We start from the raw sequence: 25,128 nt of genomic DNA, 5'->3' as shown, positions 1-25,128 counted from the left end.
CATCTAGGAGATTTATTTTCAGTCGCATTACGCTGATGTGGTGGATTTATTTATTGATATGATAACGTGCTGGGTGGAACGCGTTGGCGAGCAGTGCGTGTTTCGTTGGCGAGATTAATAGGCACTTTTATTGTTTTGTATCATGCATAAACTCCAACGTATGAATGTTTATGCATTTTCAATGGTTCCATAAAATCACCCCATACAAAAAGCCGCATGTGAAAAGCTGCCCTGGCGGACTGTGGCGTGTTTACGTTATCCGGCACGAGCCAGTGGTTACTGAATGCAAATTGTAGTTCCTCCAAAGAACCTTGAATCTTGGTTTGGAAGGATCAAGGAAACTTTTGACCGCGTATATGAATTAAGAATGTTTTATTTTCACAAAGATCTTCAGGATTTGGCATGGTAAAATTATCCACCGTTATGCACCCAAAAAATGAAATGAATTAAAAACAACCTTTCGGGGCTTCAATAATAGCAAGTAGTTTATACTAGATTCTTTCCTAAGAAGGCTTTCTTTTGTTTCGTAAAGGATATTTTCTACAATCGTAAATCTTTTAATCACAGGTATCTTCCGGGTAAGAACCGAACCAACTTACCTGCTGTGGAAGCCAGAATTTATTTCCGTTCCGACCGGAACCGATGCGCAATCCCGCAAAATGAAATCCCACCGGGAGTGAAACAACCGGATGCGTCCGCTTTTCGATAAAACGATAAATTTTCTTTAATCATTGCTTCGCGCTTCGTGACATTTTGCCTCTTCGCTTTGTTATGGCGTATCCTAAAACGGTGACACTACGCTGCGCGCCTTCGCGTAATCTAGACACTAGCATTATTTCACTACCTCACGTTGGTTTATCGAAACTGTACAATAAATTGTCCCCGTGTGGGAGCACCAGGAAGCTAATCTTGCCCCTCCTGCCCTGTCTGTCTGCCGGACCGGAAATGAACTACGGCGTGTGGCGTGGAGTAAAACAAAGTAAAAATACTGAAGACAACAGCGAGCCAGGGCCAAGCCGCTGTAACGGCAGCTATCGATGGCGGATAAAACATTTGACCCAAATCATTCGTTCCACTGGTCCGGAACTAACCGCCCGCACCGTTTATCATCGCGTTTTCGCCTCTATCTCCCGGACTTGTTTGCTCCGGATCGGTTTGTGGCGTAATTGGAAATAAAGTTTGAGTCTCCACCGCGTATCGACCGCATCGTTCCGCATCTGTGGCGTAACAAATCTCGCGTCCCGCGATGGCTGGCCATAATGGCAGTCCTTTTCGACGATCATACGCTCCGGCTCCGTCGGTACGGTGTTTCATAATGGTCCCGATTTCCGTATCCGGCCATCGAATGGCAGTGCCCGGGAAGCGAAGGAGTTCCATTGCGAGGATGCAATTTGGGTGACGCACTCGATGAGATGCAGCTGCACGGCCACTCGCCAGTCGCCGCGCGGCCCGAAACCGGAAGTCGAGGCCGCAGGCCAGCTGCAGACCCACAGGATGAGCCAGCCTCGGTGCTAGGCAACGTCGTACAGTTCCTTCTCGGCCAACGTCGGGGCTTCGCACTCGAACGAGGCCAGCATCAGCTCTGGGGTGGAAAAAATATGCGGAAGAAATATTATTAATAAGTGAGCAAATCTGCCGGCCATTGTGGTGGGTCAGGGGAACGGAAGCGTCTCGGAAGCATTAGAATCGGCTGGCCCGAACGGCGTTTGTCTGCTGCAAGCTGAGTCGGTCAAAGTGACCGGTCGAACTCCGTAGCCGCAGGCGAACAGTGGTGCGGTGCAATTTCTTCGCTCAAGAATGGAAGAATGTCCTTCATTCGAAAGGACATCATCTGGTGGCCGGAGCCCTGGAATGGCATTTTTATTAACTATTCTTGCCCCACCGCCACCGTCCCGCCATTCTGCCAACTCCTTCGGAAGCGGTCCATCTTCCTTTTAGAGTTTTAATGGTTTTTTTGTTTCTTTGCGGTTGTTACAGAGTGCGGTACACGATCCTCCTCCAGGCTCCCGGCGTTGGCGTTCGAATGAACTTAGCCTCAAATTGCACACCTCCATTATGAAGTGACTGAACAATGAGCGTTGAGCGGTCTGCAACTATCTGCTGGTCGATGGCTCGGTGGCTCGGGTGGACAAAGGCCGCGTCCTTTCTAAGACACGTTTGCCGAAAGCGAGCAAGCGAGAAGATGTGCATTCCTTGCCGGCGACTTGCCGGCGACCGGACCTTTGTGTGGCGACCGGAAGCCCGGTTAGCCCGGTTCGGGCGATGGATAGTGAACGGAAAGATTGATAGTTTCTCAACTGACCACTCGCCGGGGCCACACGCCGGATGACAGCGTGCTGACGGCGTATCGCCACTTTCCGAAGATTGAGTGTAGATAGAGTGACAGTGTAAAAAATGAAGCCAAACTGAAGGCTGCCCCGGCCCCCCCGGGGTGTGGGCTTCCGTGGGATGCCGAACGTAAGACACTGGTCCGGCGGCACCGCAAGGACTCCATTTACCGGGAGATAATCAAGTTGCGCCAGGGCTTTTGTTGCTGCCTCCCACTTTCTGTGGTTGCAATCGGGTTTCCGGACGAGGATCAAAGCCCGGCGATAATACCAACTTTGATTAGTTTCGTTAACTTCTGAAGAAAGATATCGAACGCCGGCGGCGCACGCTTATGGCGATCGAATTATATTTTATTTTCCATTCAGCGTCCGTCCGGCATCCGTACGGGGTCTTGCTGCAACTCGGTGCACTTATGCTGCTATGCAAACTGCACGTTGCACTGTGCTGCATCTTACGCCATCGGACGCAATCAGCAGCAGGATCGCTAGTCGACTTTATCTAGTCCCGGTGATGCGGTGCAGTAATGGAATGTGGTGCGGTGGTCCTGCTGCTTGATGGACAGAAGCGAAAACGGAGTGAAAAGTTCGAAAAAAAGTCGAAACGTGGGTTGATTTAAAAATTCATGAGGTCCGCCGACGGCTCGCACCGGCGACAGGCGACTTACAAGGGCTATGCTAATTCGATTCGCAGTGTCGAAGGGATGCGCTATCAGCGCGTGGCAATTCCATTTCATGACCCGTTTTTATTGGACACTTTTGTGTTCTATTTTTACGCACCCCGCACCAATCGTGTTATGAATATGTTGAATAATCTAATTTCTTCTACAAGCGTATCGCTCGGCAGGGCAACCTTTTTAATCTACCCGCTCGTCCCGGTCTGCCACTAGCATGATGGATCTCGTCACGGGGAATTAGTTTTTGGTTCCCGTGATGGTCGGGGCCGTCCCGTGCATTTTAAATGCATGAAATGAGATTCGTTTGCAGCGCACACGCGCTATTTTAACGGCTCAACGCAACAGCGGCCAAGTGATGAAGAGCAACATTTTGCGCCCGGTTCCACACCGAAAGCCTGTCGAACCCTGCCACACCTGTTCGATCCGGCTCAACGCGATAGTTCAATTGGGGAGCAATCGGTGAGGGTTGCTGAATTTTATCAACAATTTTGCAAAGAATTTACCCTAGCTATTTGTTCCCCTTCCCGGTGGCTTCCCGCGCAGGACGAAGATCAACACCGGGGAATGTGCTCTTTCAACCAGAACGACGTAGCTCAGTTTAACCTGCTGGCTAGCTTTCGTTGCTTTTTCGATCCTAGAGCATGTGGATAACACCACCGCGCGCACACACACATACACAGACACGCCCAGAGACTTGAGGGGTTTTATTTTCGCTTCCGAGAAGTTTTTATTGGAATTCCGGCAAAGAGAAAGTTTTCTTTCGCCGGGTTCGGCGCGGATGCATGCTGTGTTCCGCCGTTCGCGTGTGGAGCTCGGACTGTGTTTTGCACCCTGTGGGGCTTCCACCGTGCTTCGCAGGTAAGTTCCCGCCACCCCTGGAGCAAGTTCATGGCTTTTGCGCTACGATAATCCATACCGGTTGGCGGCAAGCGTGTCGGGCAAAGCTTTGCAAGCCAATAACTTTCCGATAAGCTTTAATATCGAGGCATTAGAGTTGGGTGCAGTGTTGTGGGACGAACACAACTAAGCGCCTGGCTCGGTGCAGTGCGAAAACGATGTCCGTTTCGAGAGAAGCGCATAACTTCATGCATGTTATCGACGACTATTTATTGCAATGATGATTTTCACGTTTAGTTTCATAGATTTATTTGTTTGCCACTTTGCGACGAACGGAAAATTTTGAATTACAAAACAGGTTTCACAAAAGGGTCACAGTAAAATGTAAAGATGCACATTCAAATGTAAGACTCGTGCAAAAAAGTGGGATCATTTTCTAACGCCACGATAGACACTCGCAATAGATATTGTTTGCATCAGAAGTGCACAATTTTGAACCATTTGAAGCTTGAGCAGACGTTCCCCAAACTGTATTCTCTTCTAGTAAATATTTTCTAGTTAACCTAATTAGAATTACATAAATACGGCCCGGTCCGTTCTTCTAAGACAAAAAAAAATTGCAGCGCAAACATCGTTAACCATACGGGGAATATAGATGTGGTATGTATTGCTACTAAATAGCTACAAGCAAAAGCTTAATAGCTAAATAGCTTAATTCTACAATTACCCGCCTATTTATCAGTTGTCTAATTTTTATTAGTCTAAGTCTAAGTTTTATTCATGGACTATAAACATTACATAGTCTCTTATTTCAAATTTTTTAAACAACTTTTAGAGAATGACGCATAGAATCAATTGATTTGATTCGATCAGCCATCTAACATTTATCATTCGCACTCTAGTCAACGATCATGATCTTTGGAAACCCTTCGTTAAATGGTGACTTTGAAATAGTAACAAACGTGAATTACTCACTTCATCCCAGTTTTGCATCGTTGCAGTTTGTCAAGAATGAATGCATTTCCGTACACTCAAACAGTACTTCAACATTGCTCAGCAAAATAACCACCTCTCCTCTCCTAGCTAAATAACCTCTCCACATCGCCACCGGTACCGGCGACAGAAACAATAGTATTACTAGGCGTCCTAATCAAATTCGAATAATAACCAGCCACCGGCCAGGACGAGAGGCAGGCTTCCGCACGCACGGTGATTGCCAAAGCGCACCGACATATTGGTTTTGGTGGTACCGACCGTTATCGAAAATGGTAAACAAGCTTCTCCCATGGCACGAAATCAAAACCATGCCGTGCCCAGCGTAACTTCGTTACCGATCAGCAACAACGATGGAACCTTCGGACGAGCCCGGGCCGGCCGAGTTGGAATTAAACACGAATTAGGACGCCAGCAGCAGGATTCAGGCATTCGCTCCGAAATCACACATCACGTCGCTCCGGGCGGCCATCGAAACCCATTTCAGGGCACGCGGCTTAGCGCAGTGTGCGATCGGTGGCGGTGGCCATGGTATCATGCCCATCTGCAAATGAAACGAACTCCCTGGACAGCGGCCGTGACCGAGCGAAGACACAGTGCGACCACGTGGAACAGGCTTTTGCACGTTCCTCCGGGTTGACAGTCCCAGCGGGAGAGTTAAGCTTCCGGTGAAAAATGCATATGCAGCGCCGCCGGCCGCTGCCCGTCAACCCGGCCGAAGGATCGCTGAAACGGACGCTGGGCAGGTGTGAATGTGATAGGTGTTGGGACTTTGTTTTCCAGCGTTGGCCCCGGTCGCCGGAATTTCGCGGGAGAGGCAGCGAACAGCCGAAAACCCCCAGCGCGGACCGAAGCGAAGATAGTGACGGGCGATATTTTCTTGCGACGTGCTCACGATTTTCACGCGCGCGTTGAACGAGAAAATCCCTGCTCGGCGATCTCGGCCTGGGCCGGGCCTCGCCCAAAGCTGCCGCCGCCGCGCTGCACAACGCGAAGTTATTCATGAGCTTAGGTAAATATTCGCCCGATTCGGAACCAACTGCGACACCGTCGGTTGCTGTCAGACCGGCGACCGGTGTGTTGGTCGGTTTTTTCTTCGCCTCGAACAAACATTTTACGCTCACTTCCTTCCGCCGGGCCAACTCAGGGGTGGCAGCCCGGGCGAATTGGGGCTTTCGTTCCGCGAGTGCAACGCCACCGTCAAACTGTCCTGTGGATTGTGGCGATGGACTATTTTTCATGGACACCCCAAGTTGCAGCAACATACAACGGAGTGCACAAGAGATAGAAAAAAAAATCCGGTGAATCCTTTTCGGTGGTTCGGTGCAAAACAACAGACGGGAAGTTGAAAAAAAAAGAGAATGCTGCAGTGAATTTTCCTCAGACCTTCGCTGCGGTTTTGGTGTGCATGCCAATTTTCCGCTGCTCCGCCGGGCGTGTTCATGAAGCTCAGCAAACATACGGTCCCACCGGGAGGGCTGCCACCGGCATGGCACCGTTTGCCGTGCACCCGTTCAAACATCATCGATAAATGCATATGAATTGATAAAATATGTGTTAGGATGCAATCGCCGAAAAGACATCCGAAATCGAGTGCTGTTGAATCCGATTATTTTGTGGGCCGCACTGGGGGCTTTCTTTCTTTTGATTTGTGCTACTTCTTTTTTGGAGCCAGTTTGAATATTAGTTTGGTGCCGGTTTTTGGCCACACCGACAATACGGCCCTAAGTGGGCCCATTCAATTTGTAGTGCACTAAACGTTCACTTTTCCAATCCATGTCCTCTCGCGCCGGTGTGTGTGTGACGAGGAGCCGAAATTGGTGCACTTTCATGGTTTTATGTTTTTACCAAAGGGACAGAAACAAGATTCGGGGGTTTTGTTAATTTGTCGTGCTCGTCTAGTGAAGTATACCGTAAGTGTGTTGCATATAGATTGCACCGGTTAAGAGTGCTCGTTGCGAACCCATAATTGATAGCGATTTGACCAGCAAAACGAAAAACGAGTTTATTCGATTCCGAAATCAATCGAACGATTCATTGTGGAGCGTTTCAACCAAAAAAAATATGATAATTCTGCATCGTTTTGCAGGCACCAAATTACTTTCGATGCGGCCAATACTTTGCCAACCGCTGATTGGACTTGGTGCTTTTTAATATTTATCGGCGATTAATGTTAATGCTCGTTTGGCAATCGGTGGTCGATGGAGACGCCTGGTTGCAGGTCTAATTTAATTTTTTACTTCACGTAAAACGTTCTGTGCCATGTTTATTGATTTTGTTGTTGATTGGCATTACGAGTTGATTAAGGGCGTGGCAAAATTAAATCATAGACGCAGAGCCAAGGACATGAGTCACGCTCGTGAAAGCATTACTCGATGGAGACGCCTGGTTGTTTGTTCATTTGTTCAATATTTGAGTATTGTTGATATTTTCAGAAAATTCTAAAAATTTAAGGTATATGCGTAGGTGTAATGTATGCGTAGGTTTAATGCCATATAGCACCAGTCACCTACACAAGTCTGATGCACCTCGATCAACATTCCGGAATCGTTTTTCTACGCGTCCTATCCCAGACATCGCTCTGAAACGCTCGCTGATGCACCAAAGGTAAGCAGTACTGAAGTCCTGGCGCATGTTTCGGTTCCGGAAGCCACTAGAAAGCTTCCAAAGTGGCGACCGGAACGCAACGATGTGCTCGTACGGTATGGTCAAGGGTGCTCAAATTGATTGACGAATGACAGATTCAATTGACGACGTGACCAAAAGCACGTACCTTAGACCCTCGCACGGCTAACGACGGCGAACGACGGCCGCATTGGCACGGAACACGAGAACAAACAAACGCACTCTAAAGGTTGCAGAGAGGCTTACCTGTTTCGTTGAGAAGTTTACAGCTCTGCATAAATTGGCACAGTATCGCGTACTCGCCGACATCCGGTAGCGTCTGGTTGACCTGATTCATGTGCCTCGTGAACGCCCCGACGATGGCCGCCAACCGATCGAACGCCGTCATATTTATGTGACCGTTCGGCAGCCTAGGGCCGTGTTGCCACCAGTGCGGCAGCCAAGCCGAGGGACGGATGTGCCGAAAGGACAAAATGAGAACAGGGGAAAAGCGCACAAAGGAAAGGACGAATTAGCAATAAAGTTTTACGGGCTCACCGTTAAAGTCACATCCGGTAGGCATTACTCTTTTGCATCATTGCAACTGATACCGGGGCTTTAGGGGCAATTTGCATGGCCACCGGGGTCTCTTCCGTGTGTTTTTTTTTGGTTATCATTTCAATTGGCATCTCCTTCGGGTCAACTTTCTTCCGCTCACCTAACGCAGCAGTCCTCCCGCGCCTTCAGGGCTAGTTTAATAATATCGACAAAGACCGGAATCACTACCCATTCGTTGGAGTTGGAGCTGGACCTCGACACCGAACCGGTGGACGGCTTCGGAAAGCCGCTGCTTCCGCTGCTGCTGCCGCTGCTGGGTGCCTTCAGAGCACTACGCCGCCTGTCGGTCCCACCGGATGGAAGGTGCTGCTGCTGCTCCGTTTGTTTGCTCCAAAGATTACCACAGCCCTCGGCGTGCCGCTGCATGCAGTCCAGCTGCTGGCTCGTAGTCGTTGACAGTTTGCTCCACTACTTCGGCACAGTCCATTGGCAGAAAATAGAAAAGAGACAGACAGCGAGAGAGAGAGACCAAAGAGTGAGTGGAAAGAAAAACAGATCCCGTACATTAGCGGGAAGGCAGCCGGTGAAAAGCGAAACTTCCGGCATCGTCGGCTATGGCCGACGCCGCTACGCGGGCTAAGTGACGAAGTAAAATGAAACTAATTTGTTCCGGATAATTGAAACTTGTCAACCCCGTGATGGGCCCGCGTAAGGGCGCTCTTTCGGTTGATCGAGAGCTCGAGATCCGGTTCTCCACTGCCACGCCACGGCAAAGTAGTCGGAAGCGGGCGCGTCAGGCTCTCGCATATCCGGCTGCAAGTGGCCGTAAGCTTTTTTGTTGTGGAGGTGCCGTTTTCAACGCCCATCCGAGTGCGGTGGACAGTTTAAGTGTCCCCATTGACATAAAACACTGCCTCGAGTCGGTGTGGCCGTCGATGCTTTTCGTTTTTACCCGGGAAGGTCCATGGAAAAGGACCCGAAACGCAATCAGTGTTTCGAGTAACGGGTTGAAATGGACATTTTCCAATACATGGCGCTGGGAGTGCGTTTTTCCTGGACGTCCACCGTTTTTGTGCAAGTTAAATTGCCTCTCCGTGCGCAGTTGTTGTCAATTTTGCATCGTTCAGAGATTTTTAATAGAATTTTATACTTTACAAGAACTTTTTCCGCAGCTTACAAAAGGTCGTTCAAATGAACATAATGGAAAGCGTTTTCATTTGGTACGTTTTGCGCTAGTTGAAAAAGAAGATTAATAACATTCGAAGTTTATGTGTAGAACAAATATTGCCCACTCAGTGGCACAATCACTAGTTATGTTAAAAAAAATGAAATTTCATAAACTACAGGATTATTTATTTTCTCTTTCCAAAAAGTAACTTTGAAAAAACACACCAAAAATAAGCTTTATTATGAAATATTTTTGGCAGTCATAAACACAATCTTTTACGTAGTATCACAAGCAAAAGCACAACGATGTCACATCGCATGATCTTGGTGGCCAATAGACATCACCAAAACGTGAAATTATACGTCCAACAAAGTTCTCGCGCAGATCGTATTTTGTGGCTCGTTGCCCCGTCTTACTGAAACTCAAGTCCATATTTTCAATTGCAGGCAAAAAAAATTGTTATCATCTGGCGGTATCGCTCGGAATTGACGGTAGTGATCCTTCCTTCGTCGTTTTCGAAAAAATAGAGTGACGCCGTCAGCCCATAATCCATACAGTCACCTTTTCTGGGTATAACGGCCTCTCTTCAATCGATAGAGGGTTTTCTGTGCCCCAATTGCGGTACATAGCAGCCAAGTGAAAAATGAGCCTCGAAGAAATATTTGCTGGAAAAATTGGCGTTTAAAAATCCCCGTTTTTGAAGTAAGTTTTAATAATTTTAACACGTTGCTCTGTTATTAAACGATTCATTTTCTAAAATGGCATTCGACTAAAAATTTTACACTTAAGTTGACAGATATATTGAAAATCTGTAAAGTGCCAGCCCTGTAATTTCTAAACTACAAAAAGTATAACCCTGTACTAGTGTAATAAAGCGTTATTATTCCGGTTAATAACTAAATCTACACTAACAAAACCAACGTGTAATTGTTTGCAATTCAGAGATCGTGTGTTCCAGCTCTCGAACTACATAAAATAGAGTAAAGTTCCGAATAACCTTTCCGTAATACTACCACTTTAACGGACTACCCGGACACTTTGTTTGATAACCAGGTGTAAGGGTTCCGGGCAAGGTGTTTACGAGGCACCATAAATCTTGTATGTAACAATTTACATTCGACTATTTGGTTTCGTTCCTTTTTTTTCAATCCAGTTTTCGAATCACTCTAGCGCTTCCTGCCTGCGTTGCTCCATTATTGCTTTGAAGTTTTTCGGAAAGGTAACAAATTGCCCGGGCACAATGCCACCTTGGGAGCACCGGAACACGGCACTGGGCACTTGCGCGCTCCGCTCCGCTTATTCCGCCGTCGCGATCGGAATTGCTTTTGGGATTTTTGAAGAAGGCCAAAAAAGGGGTAGCAAAAAGTACGACAACTGTTTTGCGATTGCAAGAAACACCCATCTGGCCCCAAACGGTGAGTGCAGAAATGCAATCTTGTTGATTCACTTTTTCATTCGGTTCGGTCGATTGTTTTCGCTCGGTTCCGTATCCGTAACGCTCGAAGAGGATGGGACGATCTACACCGGAGCGAAATAAAAGAAGCGAAACGGAACCAGAAACCAGGAAATGTACCGTCGATGGATAAGCCCTTGTGTGGTGCAGTGAAGCAGTTCACAATATCTTTTCAGCTCGGCGCGGTTCGCTGAGTGGCGCGCTCTCTCACTGCGAGCATCGCGTGGCCGAACGAAATGCATCCTTGGGGCTGCACTTTGTACGCGCCGCAATCATCGGGACAGTTGAGTGCTTTTTGCAATCGATTGTAAATTATGGTACGACCGTATTGTGAGGTTGGATTTTCTGTTTTCCCGCACTCGTACCGGTTCCCCTAACTGGTTTTTTGCCATTCGCTTTCACTTTTTCACTTCAGGCACACTTCAGTGTTCCGCAGTCCGTTCTCTCCGCTTTGCGCTTAATTAATTTTTACTCCTCGCTTTTCTTCCCGCTCGGGCGGGCGCCGGGCGCGCACTTTCTTTCCCGGCGACGATTCTTTCCCAATTGAGTGTGAGGTTTAATTTCATTCAGTCTTACGCTTAACGGTAACGGAGCTTAATCACCGGCGGGCTTCATTAGGGATCGAGTTAAAGATTATGCATTTATTCGCCTAGCTCTCGGTTTTCACTCTGACTGTGGGATCCTGGCGCTAGCGGCACTGATTCACAGAATTCAATTATTATTCCAAACAAAGTGAACGTGATTTTTATTCTTTCTGTCGTGTAGGGGCGCTTTCAAAAGTTTCTCGTATACTACTATTACATTATTAGGGTCCATAGCCACTTACAAATGATTGATTTTTTCACAAGAACAAAAAAATAGCAGACAATAAGACAACAACATAGCTCATTATTCAGCTTTAATTAGCCGTATTTAACCATATTCTAATGAGGTTTAAATGGTAATCTTATGACGGTAAAATAGTAATCCTGGTAATCTCTTCACCTCTTAATTAAAAGCGATCGTTCTAATACTATTTTAATATTTCTTCTGCTTCAAACCGAGTGCTTACCGAGTGCTAACCGACTGTCGCCGTGCTTAGAATAAGGGCTACTTGTTTACTGCAATTAGAATAAGTGTTCGCTGTTTGCCGTCGGCAGGTTTAGAAAAATACCAAATACAAAACGTTGATATTATCATGTAGAATGACTCTATCAAACCATTTCGGCACGTCCATTTGCTGCGGCCGTGGTTTCATACAAACTGGCTTCACACTGGCAAACTGGCGAGAGTGTACAAATGCCTGGGACACGACCGGATCAATCATAAAAAGAATACAGACTTAGGCTAAATCCTCTCGAACCCCAAAACCCATGTCAGCTGGCGACACCCTTTCACACGGGCAGAGCCATCGGTGGCTTGTATGTGGGAGACCCTCAAATTCTAATAAGAGATCAGTGTCACAATTTGCCTCCAGTGGAAGAAGAAAGCTCCAATCTGGGCAACAACCCTTTCTGTCATCTCCTTCGCCCTTTTGCGTGTCTGTTTGTTTGTCATGTCACGTATGGTAGGCCAAATCATGATATGCTCACCGTTACTTGCAGCCGGGCCACCGGAGGCAGGTCGAACGATTCCAGTATGGCCGTGGCGCTGTTGTAGTTGCCGACCAAGAGACAGTACTGGGCGGCGCCACTCCACAGCTCAAACTGTTTGTTGCGATCCTGGATGTTTTGGCACTGCGTGGCGACAACAAAAAGACATCGTTTGTAACGCTAGTCACGCAGCGTAACGCTCGGTCAGGGGTAAGTACCTTTAAAATTTCATTAGCAACCAGCAACCGCAATCGGGCCGACCACTCCAGGTAGCTCTCTAGATTGCACGTTTTCTTGCTGTCGAGCGAGGTCCCACCGGGACCGCTTCCGGTGGCACTGCTTTGGGGCGGCACGGGCGTCGGAAAGTCCTCACGGTTCGGGTCCTTCAGCAGGTTGGGGCTGCACTGCACGAACTCCTCCGGGCCGACGTGTTTGGCCAGCTTCCGCTCGATGCGGCACAGTAGCTGCGCCAACTGGGCGGCCGTTTTTGGCCAGGTGATGGATTCAGTCTGCGCGGCGAGAACAACCAATGATCGATGATAGATCCGTCAGCTGACCGGACCACTCCGGGGAGCTCCCCAGCTCCCCAGGGGAGGGCTTACCTTATTGTCTACGGTTGATTGATAGCTTTTGAGTTCTTCCTCGTGGTTTTCGAGCTGCGTAAGTCGAGCTAACAAGGCACACAGTAGTTGGGACACCACACTGGCTAGGTCGGTATCCGCACATCTGCACCGGGCACCGGGCAGTTAATTAGAAGTTGAGCCGAACCCCGAAAAGCAGGAATGAAAAACATACATCAAAATCACGTAATTTCGTTTCGCGCTGCACGCCGGCCGCGATGATGATGATGATGCGTTCCAATCGTGCCGTGAGTGATGGCAATTATCAATCATCAAATCACGAACAGACCGCGCTCCATGGCCAGCCAGACAGCCCGGTACCCACCTAGCTACGATATGTTTCACGTGATTCATCATGCGCTCATCGCGAAAGTCGTACGGGAACATCTTCGTCCACACGCCGAGCAGGGGCACGATCCGTTCGAGCGGTTCCGGGTCCGGTATCGATTCCAGCAATTTCCCCATCAACTCGAAGGAGCGGACGAAAAAGCGCGCCGACAGCAGAAACGAAAAGACGTACTCCTGTTCGGTTTAGGGGCACACAGACAGACAGAGAGAGAGAGAGAGTGAGAGAGTGAGAGGGAGATGCAAATGACGCGCAATTAAATTTCGACCCTCGTCACGGTTACGCGGCGTACGCCGTGGTGTCCGCGGCAGTGCTGCATCCGCTGTCAGCCGTCAATTTTTTTATTACAACTTCGCTTCCTACGCATATGGCTTACCTGATCGAATTCTTCCACGCTGCTGGGCATCAGTAAATCTATTAGCGATGCCAGCGGACCGGACACGATGGTACCGTTACCGTACATCACGCCGCCCGTCCCGAGGCTGCCCTCGTGCTGATGGGCCAGCCCGGAAGCCGATGATAGGGATCGATAGGGAGGAAATGCATCACCGGCAACCGGAAACGAAACAAAGGGGAAATCACCTTTGAACACAAGTGTAGCACCATGAGTGGTATTTAGCGCTACCGATATTAATAGTAACACGGTCATTATGGGTCGCTGGCTGGACACACAGGTGGCACGAAACGAGGCTACCCGAGGCGCACAGGATGTGCGCCACGCTCGACATCGATGATTGGTTTCGGCTTTCTTTCGGTCGGTGCGGACCACGGTTACAGCCGGAACTGTGCGTGTGATCTGATAATGAGGCTAACAATTGTGCCCGTACTGGGTGGTGGTCAATATATCGAGGGCCGCGAAACTGAACGAACGAAAATATACGCAAAAGAAAAGATTTGTAAAATGTAAAAAACGCTCCAATTTTCTATAACTTTGTAACAAAAATGTAACAAATGGAGTGTCTCGTCTGTTTTGCGGAATTAAATACAAACACTAGAAGAACTAGATAGTGTTTAAATAGAAAACATGTTAGACTTTAACTAACTTTTCAATTGAATAAACAATCGCACTTTGACCAATTCATGCATTTTTAAATATTACATTTACCGTTTACCATTTGACCAAATGATTAGATGCAATCAAACGTATCGCGTACTCTAAAACTAAACAATAACTTAACAAAAAGGTATAAAGTAAATTCGTATCCGACCAAACGCTCTCTTAGAGTGAGCATTTACGGTAGTTTGTTCGACGCATTTGTCATTGAATCTGGTGTTCCTCATGGCTGTGTCCTTGAACCATTTTTATTTATTATCAGCATTAATGTTGTCAGTATTGCCATTTCTCGTTGTTCTATGTTACTCTACACGTGCGTCGAATTGCTTGATTCAAAATGTCTTTAAATGATCCGTAATATCTTCTATGCAAAAGAATACCCCAATTGAATTCGAATATCGACTTTGCGACAAGAGCCTTACTTGGAACACTGCTGTCCGTGACCTAGTCGTTTGTCATGACACTGAGTTCCGTCTTAACGGATTACATCGACGCGACAGACCAGCAAGCTAACAACACTTCAGGCTTTGTGCTTCGTGCTTGTAAATCATTTTTTGACCTGCTCTGCATAAAATCTCTGTATTGCAATCTTGTCTTGGCTGTTATTGAACGTGGGTCTGTGGTTTGGTCACTCACTTATCACAACAGATTGAGTTGTTTAGAAAGTATACAGTTGCGGTTTTCGCGGGCTGCCGTCAGGCGTCTTCCACGGAGAGCCGTAACATCTCTCCCGGAATGCACGGCTCGTTGCCTTCTTCTAGGACATGGCACCTTCGAGCGAAGGAGAACAATCGTACAGTTGATGCTTCTTCACATATACCAGATTCACCGTCAGATTCCTATCGTTCTGTTCACATGTTGCCCATCTATTTGTGTTCAAATAGACCCAATCGGTCTATTTGTACTTGATTATCAATTGTCCGTGCCTTGATTCTACATGCTTCTAGTTCAGAAGACTACCATTAAACTTTAAGTAGGGCGTGAGCAAAATAACAGAAAAATTGGCCCAGCATTCTTAAAAAGATTCTGAAAAACTGTGCAGCGCGCCAGCGTGAGTAATCATGTTTGAAAGTTGCAAGAAACTTTCCTCACACACTTGAACTGCTGCAGCCGTTTTTATGATGACTCAACGTTATGCTTTCAACAAGAACGCTCGGTTCGCTCATTAGGACCACAATTTCGGGTTGGGCTTTGCTTCAAAAATTTTCTTGCCCGACTGAGGGACTTAAAGCGATCGGTATATGCGTGGCAGAAAAGTACCGTACAAAAACCTGGACCCGACCCTCCCTCCCGGGGATACGAATGTTTGTTTCACCGTGTATGTGTTCACCGTAAAAATGAATGTTTCAAATAATGATAAGACTTCAAGCAACTCATGCATTAATAGCGATGGCCGTTGGCGGTTATTGACTGCTGCGAACCGGTCATCCATATCTGGCTGCCGGTTACGGTACGAGCTTAAAGTTCGGCCAGACCGCGGCCCAGTCTGCAGTCGGGGTGCCCTAAATGGGCGTCCCATTAAGGGGCCAGCGAAATAACCGTTCCGCTTATTAGTGCCCCCATTTTCGAGTGAAATTGCGTTATTTATTTCCCGCATAGCGCGCTCTAATTTCCAGAGATAAAGTAATGCATGCCGCGGGGCCAATGGTGGTGGTGGTGGTGGCGCAATAAACTTCAGTAACCTCCTCTTTGATGGGATGCCGACGGTTGGTTTCCGGTTTCGAGCACGTAAAATCAATAAAACCGCTCTACGCTGGGCGCTGATGGGCGAAGCTGTAACGGTAACGTCACAAACGAACCGGAAAACTTACGCGACTCCATTTCTAGTACATTAACTACAGACAAACAAAACCATCGGACGTCCTTCCGCGTCCATCGCGCGCACCCCTTTCGTGAGGTCCCATCTACTTGAGGAAGCTGCCAGACCACCATTTCGTCTCTTCGACGGCCACCACCAACCATCCGAATGACATGCACTGACCTTTTACTTTTCTCATTTTCCAATACGAAGCACTCTCCGGGGCGGAGTCGCCATCGGGCCAGGGCCAGGACGGGCCATCAAAACATCGCCATCCAGACGGACGGGCGGAGCGGCCGGCGGAGCGAAAGTAAGAGGATGGGATGGGACAAATTTAATTACATCGCCCGTCGTCGACCCATTGTCGTCGCCCATTGGCGCCACGGAAAATGTTCCACAGGCCACTAATGGCGGCGGAAATAAAATCCACTGACGCTCGGTTCGCCAATAGACGAGTTCGCCAGTTGTTGTAGTCGGAAATGATTTCGCTCGTGGAAGCGCTTTTTCACCGACAACGACAATGACGACTCACGGAACGCAAACGGAATCGATTTCAATTTCTGTCAGATCGTTCCCCGATCGATTCGGCAGCGCCGGCTTCCGGATAGGCAGGCAGGCAACGACAGTGAGCCTGGTGGCACCCCCCCCCCCCCCGGGGGGGGGAATTACGTCTTTCAAATTGATTTCATGACAGCTATAAGCGCATGTTGCCTACGTCAATGAGTAGCAGATCGCAACAGGATTTCCCGGCATTTCTTTCCAGCATTCTCTGACGGTTCGGAAGGCATGGTTTGGACGGGCGATCGTTCATAAGTGCGTGCGGGAGGCACTTACTTCGTGTAAGCGGTACGGCATCCAGGCCCGCCCCCCCGCTGACAGGCGAGCTCAGTCGAACGTTCCGGGCGGAGAGTTATGCTTTGGTCATCAAATTCAAATGTTCCGATAATGGTGCGGAAGAAAGTGCGGCTCCGGTAACGTGCCGTACCAGCAGAGCACCGCAAGCGGCTGGAGCCGGAGCCCGTCGATCCGCGTCTGTCTGACGAGCGATGGAGACGCATGGTGCCCCGTGCGATGCGGGAGGTTTATTGTGACCGCCAAGAGGGTCGTACGCTCGGCGCAGCGCAGCTCGGGTCGAAGGTTTTAACAAATGACAGAGTCATCATCGGTCTCGTGTTGCTCGCAGGATGCAGCAGTAGATTGAAGTGTGTAATCTTCCGCCGGAAGGCCGGCGGACTCGTGTTACAAAGTTATTTTCGGTTGAATGTTTCATTCATGTGTCATCAATCATGGATTTGATTTACGATTTCGACCCAAACTACTACCGGGCCAGAGCTGAAGCTGTGTGCGTTGTGCGTTCCGATTCCTATGTTGCTCGCACTTAAATAAACATGTCTTCGCACAGCACAAATATGGCTGACTTGCAACACAAGAAACCGGTCGGGGCGAGCAGCCAAGAAACGTGCACGCACCCCATCAGGAACCGGGGCAGCACACCCAGTAGGTAATGAAAACAATTCGAAAGCTCATCAAATATTGACTATTAATCTTAAATATTGCAGTGCAATTGAAACGTACAGTCGGCGCCATTGTTAGCGTTAACTTACACAATAGTTGATTGAGCTACAAGTCGTTGTATGTTTTTCGTACGTCATGCTCACCCGCATCCGTCCCGGACGTGCCATCACATCCGGTCAATCGTTTTCCGATTGGCAAAATATTAAAGGACGCCGGAAGTGGTGAAACAGAGGCAAAAACCACAAACCAGATTTCCTCCTGATCACTGCACCCGACGTCGACTGTCGATGGCGGCTGTCCGGATGAAAGAGTATCATGAGTAGTGAGGTCGGTAAGCCACACGGCCACCGGATCACGGCGGGTTTCCCGGTTGCTCGGAAAGAATGTAACCAACCGCCACATTCTTTATTCATGCACCCCGCCGACGATCCAGTGTCACCGCGAGACAGACGGCAAACAAAAAAAAAACCCGGTGGTCTAGTGCTGGTTGTTCCGCCAGCCACTGTTTTACTTCGTCCCCTTCGGCTGCTGCTGGTGCTGGTTGGCCTGGCCTTCGTATAAATCTTAGAAATGCCAGGCTTTCTTTTGCTGCCCCCCCTGGCAGGGAGAATTTGACCGCGAGTGCCGACGGGCGCTGCCAAAAGTATTGACAAAAACTGCTGACAACCTCGGGAAATTGGATTTCGGATACATTCTGACGTATCCCATACGCCGCCGCCAAGGCCGTCGCCGCCGCCGTCGCACAATATCGGAACATGATATTGGTTTTTGCTGGTGCGGAGCGGTGCGTAGCAAAGCAGAATACCGGAATAGTAGATATTAATTGGGAAAATCCTATTTTCTTCCGCCAACCCTCCCCCAAGCCCTTTTTGGGTGGTGTGGTGTGGTGCATGCGTAGGGCCAGGGCCAGGGAATTCGTAGAAGTGTGAACACTGCCGTGCCGGTGGGTGGCACTGTAGGTTTTAGGTATTAACTTCAGATGAGTGATAATGCTGATATTTCATCGTAGTTTTCCCGGATCCGGGGCTTATGGACGGCACCACCGGTTGCCGTCCGGTCGGTACCGGGCACCGGTAAAGCTGGGACGGTGCTGCCGATGGGACGGTGTGCTGTTTAGATTGAACCATAATGGGAAAAGTTTCATACTCGGATTTGCTTTTGATAAAGCCTCCCCCCCCCCGGTGTGGGTCTTTTCGTTGAAAAATACGTCCCGAGCCGGAGTCGGAGTGCCAGGAATTATGATGGGTGGTGACTTTGAAGGCTGACGGTAACGGTTGACGGTCCGAGTGGAGTCGGAAGAAAAAAGTCCTCTGCAAACTCCCGAAATTAGTTAGCTGGAAATGGTCACCCCGGGCCCGTTGGCCATGAGTCCAGTCCAGGCCAGCCTGTCAACCGGATAATCATGATCACTTCAAAGCCGTTCCACTTTGCGAAACGGCACATCGGATTGTGTGCACCATGGGACGGGAGTGATTCTATTGTTGGAATGAAGCAATTTTATTTAATTTGGTCTGGAACCATCTGCTTTAGTTATTCAAACTAATTTGACAGTAAATGGTTTAATAAAATAATGTTTAACAGAGATCCTCTTTAGAGCTCAACAAATTAAACACTTGACAGCGTTTATCGCTGGCGGTGCTAGTGCTCTTACCGGCTCTCGTGTTTTGATAGCATCTACTGACTCCGCAAACTCCATTCGGATTCCATTTATTTTACAATTTTATTTCATTTCATTTTACGATCCTGCATCGGGGATTCAAAAAGAAATGATTGGCCTTTCATTAAAAGTTTTACGACTTTATATTTTTTCCCACCCGTCACAATAGTATGAATGTCAGATCGTCAACAACGCTCCCGTTATTTAGCCGAAAGACTGATATGATGAAAACGGTTCTCGGAAGTTCGTTTTGTGGAACATCTCACAAAGGGACATGGTTATACGTTCCATTTGAAAGTCAGAAAAGGTGGAAGGTGGCGGAGGTGCCACCGCTGCCTTTCCTCCCCCCCTGCCAGTCCCCCGTTTGGTTGGGCTAGGCATTTCCGCCTTGGTTTGTGGGGGCAAAAGTGATGTTCTTTCGAAGTTTATTTATGGCTTCGAGTGTGGATGGAATCGAAAATCATCCGACCAACCCGACCGTTCCGACGGCTGAACCCCAAGGCACCTTCGGTGACAGTTGATTGTTGTCGGACGGCCGTCGGATGGGTGTGAGTTTATGATTAAAATTTGGAACCACCACAATGCCGGCGGGAAAGAATTCCGTGTAAAAGGAGCTTCCTCGGAGCGTGAACACAATGAAAGACCGTTTCGCCCGCGGCGGTGCTCGTGCTACTTTTCTTCCGATTCCGGAACTTACCGCAAGGGGTGGCATACTTTCGCAATACACTTCCGGCTGCTCGGACGACTTTACCGATACCACAATGGTATCGTTTGTGGACTCGCAGAAGAAACTGGAGAGGGTCTGTGAAATGGAAAGCAAAGAGAAGGTTTCGGTAAATTATCCAATACAGCTTGCAATTTTGTGTATCCCACAGCCAGATTTTGAGGCGTTTCGTTTTATTGATACAGCCCACTCTCGCAGTAGTGGTTCGCTCAAGTTGACTAGTTTAAAGAGCAAAAAAGAGCAAAGAGTTGAGAGCTCTTGCCGCATTTTAATACTGTCGACAGCATTGAAGCGGTTCACGGTGGTTCACTGCAAAGCTGTTGTGTGAATAAAACATGCTCGAAACTAATCCACCATATTCAATATTCATTGGAAATTATGAAACGGAAACCACCTCATCACATTCCGCCCGGTTGTGTCATTTGAATAAATTACTACATAATTCACCAGCCAGTAGCGGCTTACACCAGGCCATCCACAGCTTCCACCCTATCAGTCACTTTTGTGTGCGTTGTGGCATCAATAAGAAATCGGAATATTAATAATGCGAAATAAGAAGGATTTGCCAAAAGCGATGGCTTGTTGCTTCGAACCGGTGTTTACCGATGAATGTTTAACAGGAACGAACGAAACTTTTCAGCCTAATTTGTGTACAACAACCAAGTAGCAAGCAGTAGTGGATCCGATAAGGGACAGCTCAATACCAGAAACGACCTCACCGCCTCAAATTATGCATACCACCCTTGGTTTACTGACGCCCGCCATAGGCCGCCATTTTCCGGCACGGAATTAAGCTGCAAAATTAAAGAAAAATATGCTCCACATTGGCCACTCCACATGCGCGTATATGAGAAAAGTTTTCAACCCTTTTTCAACCGCGGGCGGCCTGCATTATGCATAAATATGCAAAAACGAGCCCTACGGCGTCGCTACACACACACACGCGCGCGAGCTACGAGTGAACGAAAAAGAAGTGAAAAAGATTGTCTTTTCACGGATTCATCATTGAAAAGTTTTTTGTGTGGTTCGGCTTTTTTTTGCACGCTTTTCATGCGCCATATCCGCGCAGCGCAGAACTCGACGTTAATTCCGACGCATGGACAGTTTACGGGAGAGGTGTTTTGGTTTACTTTTAATTTGGCTCTCCAGCGTCAACATTAATACGCTAGATCAACGTGCGACGTTGCCCTAACGAATGTGAAACCTAATTAAAACTAATTGCACGGCACCGCTGAGTGATGCAAGGTCCTTGGGTGCGAAATTGCGTTGCACGTTGCGTCTAATAATCTAGCGCAAACACCGCGCATATTGAGGTGTGGCGGAGATTCCGAAGAAAGTCGGCCACGATGCGCTGCAATCACCAGAAGAAAGCTGTTCAATTTGTTTAATCAACTTACTTTATATAACTACCACACTCACTTTAGCAGCATCAAGTGTGGTGTATTTGAACACGAAGCTAGTAAAATATCTGAACAAAATTACCTGATATTCCATCCGATTTTAACGCGTTCTTACTGTACTCTATTAACGGTAAAAGTATGCTATTTTTTGGTAATTTTACTAGCATTGTCGTTTAGAAAAAGAATAAATTTCTTATTTGCACCGTTTTGGAAAACGACAACGACACAACATAGCCAACGCATCAAACTGGCAAAAATGTACCGCTTTATGGAGCGCAGGCAATGTTAGAGCTCGTTACATTTTTTATGATGAGGCCTAGACGACGACAGCAGAGTTTGCAAGATCACACTGCCGATACAATCGATAGTTCCATTCGGTCCGGTTTTACCGGACAATGTTTGGTTCAAATTGATCAGCTACTGGTTCCTGGCGACAGCATTATCCACCTTCAGCAACTGATAATCCTCGATTTTTTGCGCCCTCGCTAGTTGACCGTTTCCATGCGTGTCATTTCGTTGCAATAACGCGTGACGATGGACTACTATCTTTGGTCTGTGAGAGTGCCCTGCGCATCGGTGCTCGTCCTTAATATTCGCGCAAATATATTTCTATTCTATTCTATTACAAGGGATCTGCTAAGTCGGTTGCGGCAGCAAAGTTGTCAGATAGGCACTTTTGGAGATTTTGTGTGTGCAAAAAAATATCAATAGTATGCCTCTTGGGTCCATTCTCAGTGGTTCATTCTACAGCTCTGTCGTTTACCTAGACCTATTTCCGCCACTTACCTAACCGTGGCAAAATATTTGATAACTACTCGTGGCACGTTCTGTTACGTCACGCTCTGACGTAACAAGGAAAAGGCCCCAGTAACGACGTCGTCCGGTTGGCTTCACCAATCCCCCGAAGTCCTGCCCGTAGGACCAATTCCGAGGTGAACGGGTGTCGTGAGCTGATTATTGCGTTCGGTTCAAGTGCGGAACAGCCGCATAGCAATGCCCCGATATTGCCGCCTTAAAACACTTGCGAGCATTGCACCAACTGGGCTCCAACGGTGGGACGGTTTCTAATTCCGCCCGAGCGCCCGAGCCTATCTCGGCCTTTATTACAACGACCGGCCCCCGGTAGGCTTCCGTCAGACGACGACGGCCGTCGTCGTCGTCGTCGTTGGCATCCTAACGAGAGGAGGGTCGCAGCGTATTAGTGTTGCGCTGCATGACGCTGCGAAAAGATAAACCTTTCATCTGGCGACTGCCTCTTGACACTGGCTCGTGAGCTGCATGAATCTTTGAATAGCGCCCTGCCAGCCCTGGCCTTACGTATGCATGAACTCCCGCGGACGAACGGCGCCCGGGCGCACACTTCTTGGTGCTTCAAAAAACGGCCACAACTCTTCTCGCGGCCGGAAACAACGTACTGTTTGCAGTAAGTCTCGTGCCGATCGCGCCAACTACGTGGGCCAGAAACCAACGAGCTCGAAGTGTGGTCTAATGTCAGTCGATTGCCCGAGCCTCGCCCGTCCAAACCGAACGTCCCTGTATTGAATCTATAGACGCATTGTCCACTTTACTAACAGCGAGTTAGTTATAACAGAGTTACAGTACCGCTCCAATACCTCGAATTCCTTCAAAGAATTCTCAAAGTTGTCCAAATTTATCGGAATGTCTTGGATGTGACTTCAGGCGGTGAGGGGCTCCACGGTGTCCTACTCCAGGCCCGCAACTTGAAATTATGAAAAGGCCATTTTGGTTCATTTCAAATACCTGCCAGCGTAGCCAACGTTCAATCCATGTAGCAGATTCCAATGGCGGATTGCTGGGTGTTACTAGTTTCGTTACTTATTACTCGACACGCGGCCGCAGATGGGCAAACCGCAGCTAACCAAAGCGGAAGCGGGCGCCAGTCTCCGGCGGCTTTTGTGGTCCAAATAGACACACACACACACACATCAATTGGTGGCCGCGCACCTCGCCCCACCCTCCTTTCCCATCAACCCACTAGAACACCGTAGGCCGGTATCTTACGCGCGGGATCGCAATTACCTTTTTATCTTTGCTATTATCGTCGGAGTCTTCATCGTCGTCCTTCTTGCTGCCGGAGCCTCCGCCGGAGCCGCTACCACCGGCCCCGCCTGAGCCGCCGCCACCGGGCTGGCCCGGCTGCTGTCGGTGGGCGCGATTCGAGCGCTGGCGGCGCGCTAATCCTTGCCGGCAGCGAGTTCCGCATGCGACTGCCGATAGCTTGGTAGCATAGTAGTACATAGCCATACGTCACGTTTGGCCACACATCGGTCGCGGTACCGGACCGGGGACGACTGTTGAGTGCTAACTGGAGTGTGCGTGCGTCCGTGCGCGGGTTCCGTAGTGTGCGTGACGGGCTTCCCGCTTCCTGGAGTGCCGGCGCAGTGTCGGATCGCGCGCCGTGGCCGTCGCTGGGAAAGATGCGAGGATCAGGCTCGCATCGCCGCGGGGCAATGGTCACAAACGGCGAACGGTGGCCGGCCTCTGTGCCATGCTCCGGAAGCACTGCTCGATGCCGCGGGCAATGCTGCTGCGGCGGCGGCGTCAGGATCACCGGACCCGGCTGGCAGCCTACGAGGAACGCGCCGCAATGCTCCAATAGCCCAAAGTGCTGCTCATGCTGCAGTTGTCTGGGTTCCGGTCAGCGTCAGAGTGGGAAGCCTGTGGAAAGAAGCACAAGAAGGGAGGGGCGCGGCTTAATTTAAGCTGATGATAGCGGGCTGACTGACGAGGTAGTAAAGCACTCCACCGGTGACCAGTGGACTCGTGGCCACTGAAAGCATGATGGATTCCCATTTTTCCGCCAAGGTTTGCTAAAAGGTTTTCTAACCTGTTTCACATCCGAATACTATCATTTTGACACTGCAGTTTGCGATTTATGCTTCCAGAGGATCTCTTTTTTGCTTGCTTGCATTCTTTCGCAGAAATGGAAAGTATCCGTTTTTTTTTTGCTTTGTTTTAATAGGACAGGCCAACATAGGGTATCCAATTTCACGATGCACAGTGTCCGGCGGCGCTTTTAGTCCAAAAGTTTCGAAACAAACTGGAACTGGTCGAAGGAAAATTAAATGCCTGACGGTCGGTCGGTCGGTACCAATCTACTCCCACTGCCCAGCGGCCATTGTCGGGAGAAGGCTCTTGAATGTTGTTGTTTTATTTATAACCTCACTCTCATCGCTCGCTCTCGTTACTTCAATGCCTCTGGTACTTTTGAGCTTTTGAGCCGGTACGACATCGTGACACTAGGGGCCCGGCCCAAACCCGGGTGTCCTGGCTGCCTGCCAGGGACAGCCCCACTGTGCCTGTATTTTGTTTTATTTTGAAGAATCCTTTTTGATTTGATTTGGTTTCCTTTTGTCGCTTTTCGCAGAAGCAGCGAGCCCCCGGTGGGCCGTTACTCGCCACGTGGCCATGGCCACTCCGGATTCGAAAAGGGGCAACATTCCAATCCCAATTTAACCTTAAATTCCCACCGCTCCGGAGGACACTTTGCCCTGGGGCGGGGGCGTTGAGACCGAGACTGACAATCCTCGAAGAAAGTAAGAGGTTTTTGTGTTACCCTCTCTCTCTCTCTCTCTCTCTCTCTCTCTCTCTCTCTGTGGGTAGCATCGCAAGTAATAGAGAAGCGTTTTCGCAAGCGCAAGACGCGGAATTTAATACAATTAGCCTAGCGAATGTTGCGTTTGAAGATGGTTTATGTTTTATGTTTTTTTTTTCTTGCTGCCCTTGCGCTGGCGTCGCACTTCCACCCAAGTTAATCAGGGCAAAGCTGTTGAAGCGTTGAACGCCGGAGTGGAACCGTTGCGGTTCG

At 48.7% G+C, this 25,128-nt stretch overlaps 1 protein-coding gene across 1 annotated transcript; it reads right to left on the bottom strand.

Moving 5' to 3' along the window:
• Positions 1-1,511: 1,511 nt before the first annotated feature.
• Positions 1,512-23,564, bottom strand: LOC128273562 (ras-GEF domain-containing family member 1B). The gene is made up of 10 exons (XM_053011557.1): positions 23,340-23,564; positions 19,873-19,977; positions 13,528-13,644; positions 13,131-13,327; positions 12,788-12,911; positions 12,404-12,694; positions 12,186-12,329; positions 8,154-8,461; positions 7,703-7,866; positions 1,512-1,582 (listed from the first exon to the last, which is right to left on the bottom strand). The coding sequence occupies exons 1-10, from the start codon at positions 23,562-23,564 to the stop codon at positions 1,512-1,514; spliced, it is 1,746 nt and encodes a 581-aa protein (XP_052867517.1).
• Positions 23,565-25,128: the final 1,564 nt, after the last annotated feature.

This window comes from Anopheles cruzii, chromosome 3 (assembly GCF_943734635.1).
Source record: "Anopheles cruzii chromosome 3, idAnoCruzAS_RS32_06, whole genome shotgun sequence".
Lineage (NCBI taxonomy): Eukaryota > Metazoa > Arthropoda > Insecta > Diptera > Culicidae > Anopheles > Anopheles cruzii.
This window is presented reverse-complemented; position numbering and strand designations above follow the sequence as displayed.

Excerpts from the sequence above, each read along its gene's own strand:
- LOC128273562 (XM_053011557.1), bottom strand. The coding sequence starts at position 23,564 with ATGGCTATGTACTACTATGCTACCAAGCTATCGGCAGTCGCATGCGGA. Across the intron at positions 12,695-12,787 it reads AATCAACCGTAGACAATAAG|ACTGAATCCATCACCTGGCC; the intron begins GTAAGCCCTCCC and ends CTCGCCGCGCAG. Across the intron at positions 8,462-12,185 it reads TGGCCCGGCTGCAAGTAACG|TGGAGCAAACTGTCAACGAC; the intron begins GTGAGCATATCA and ends GTGCCGAAGTAG.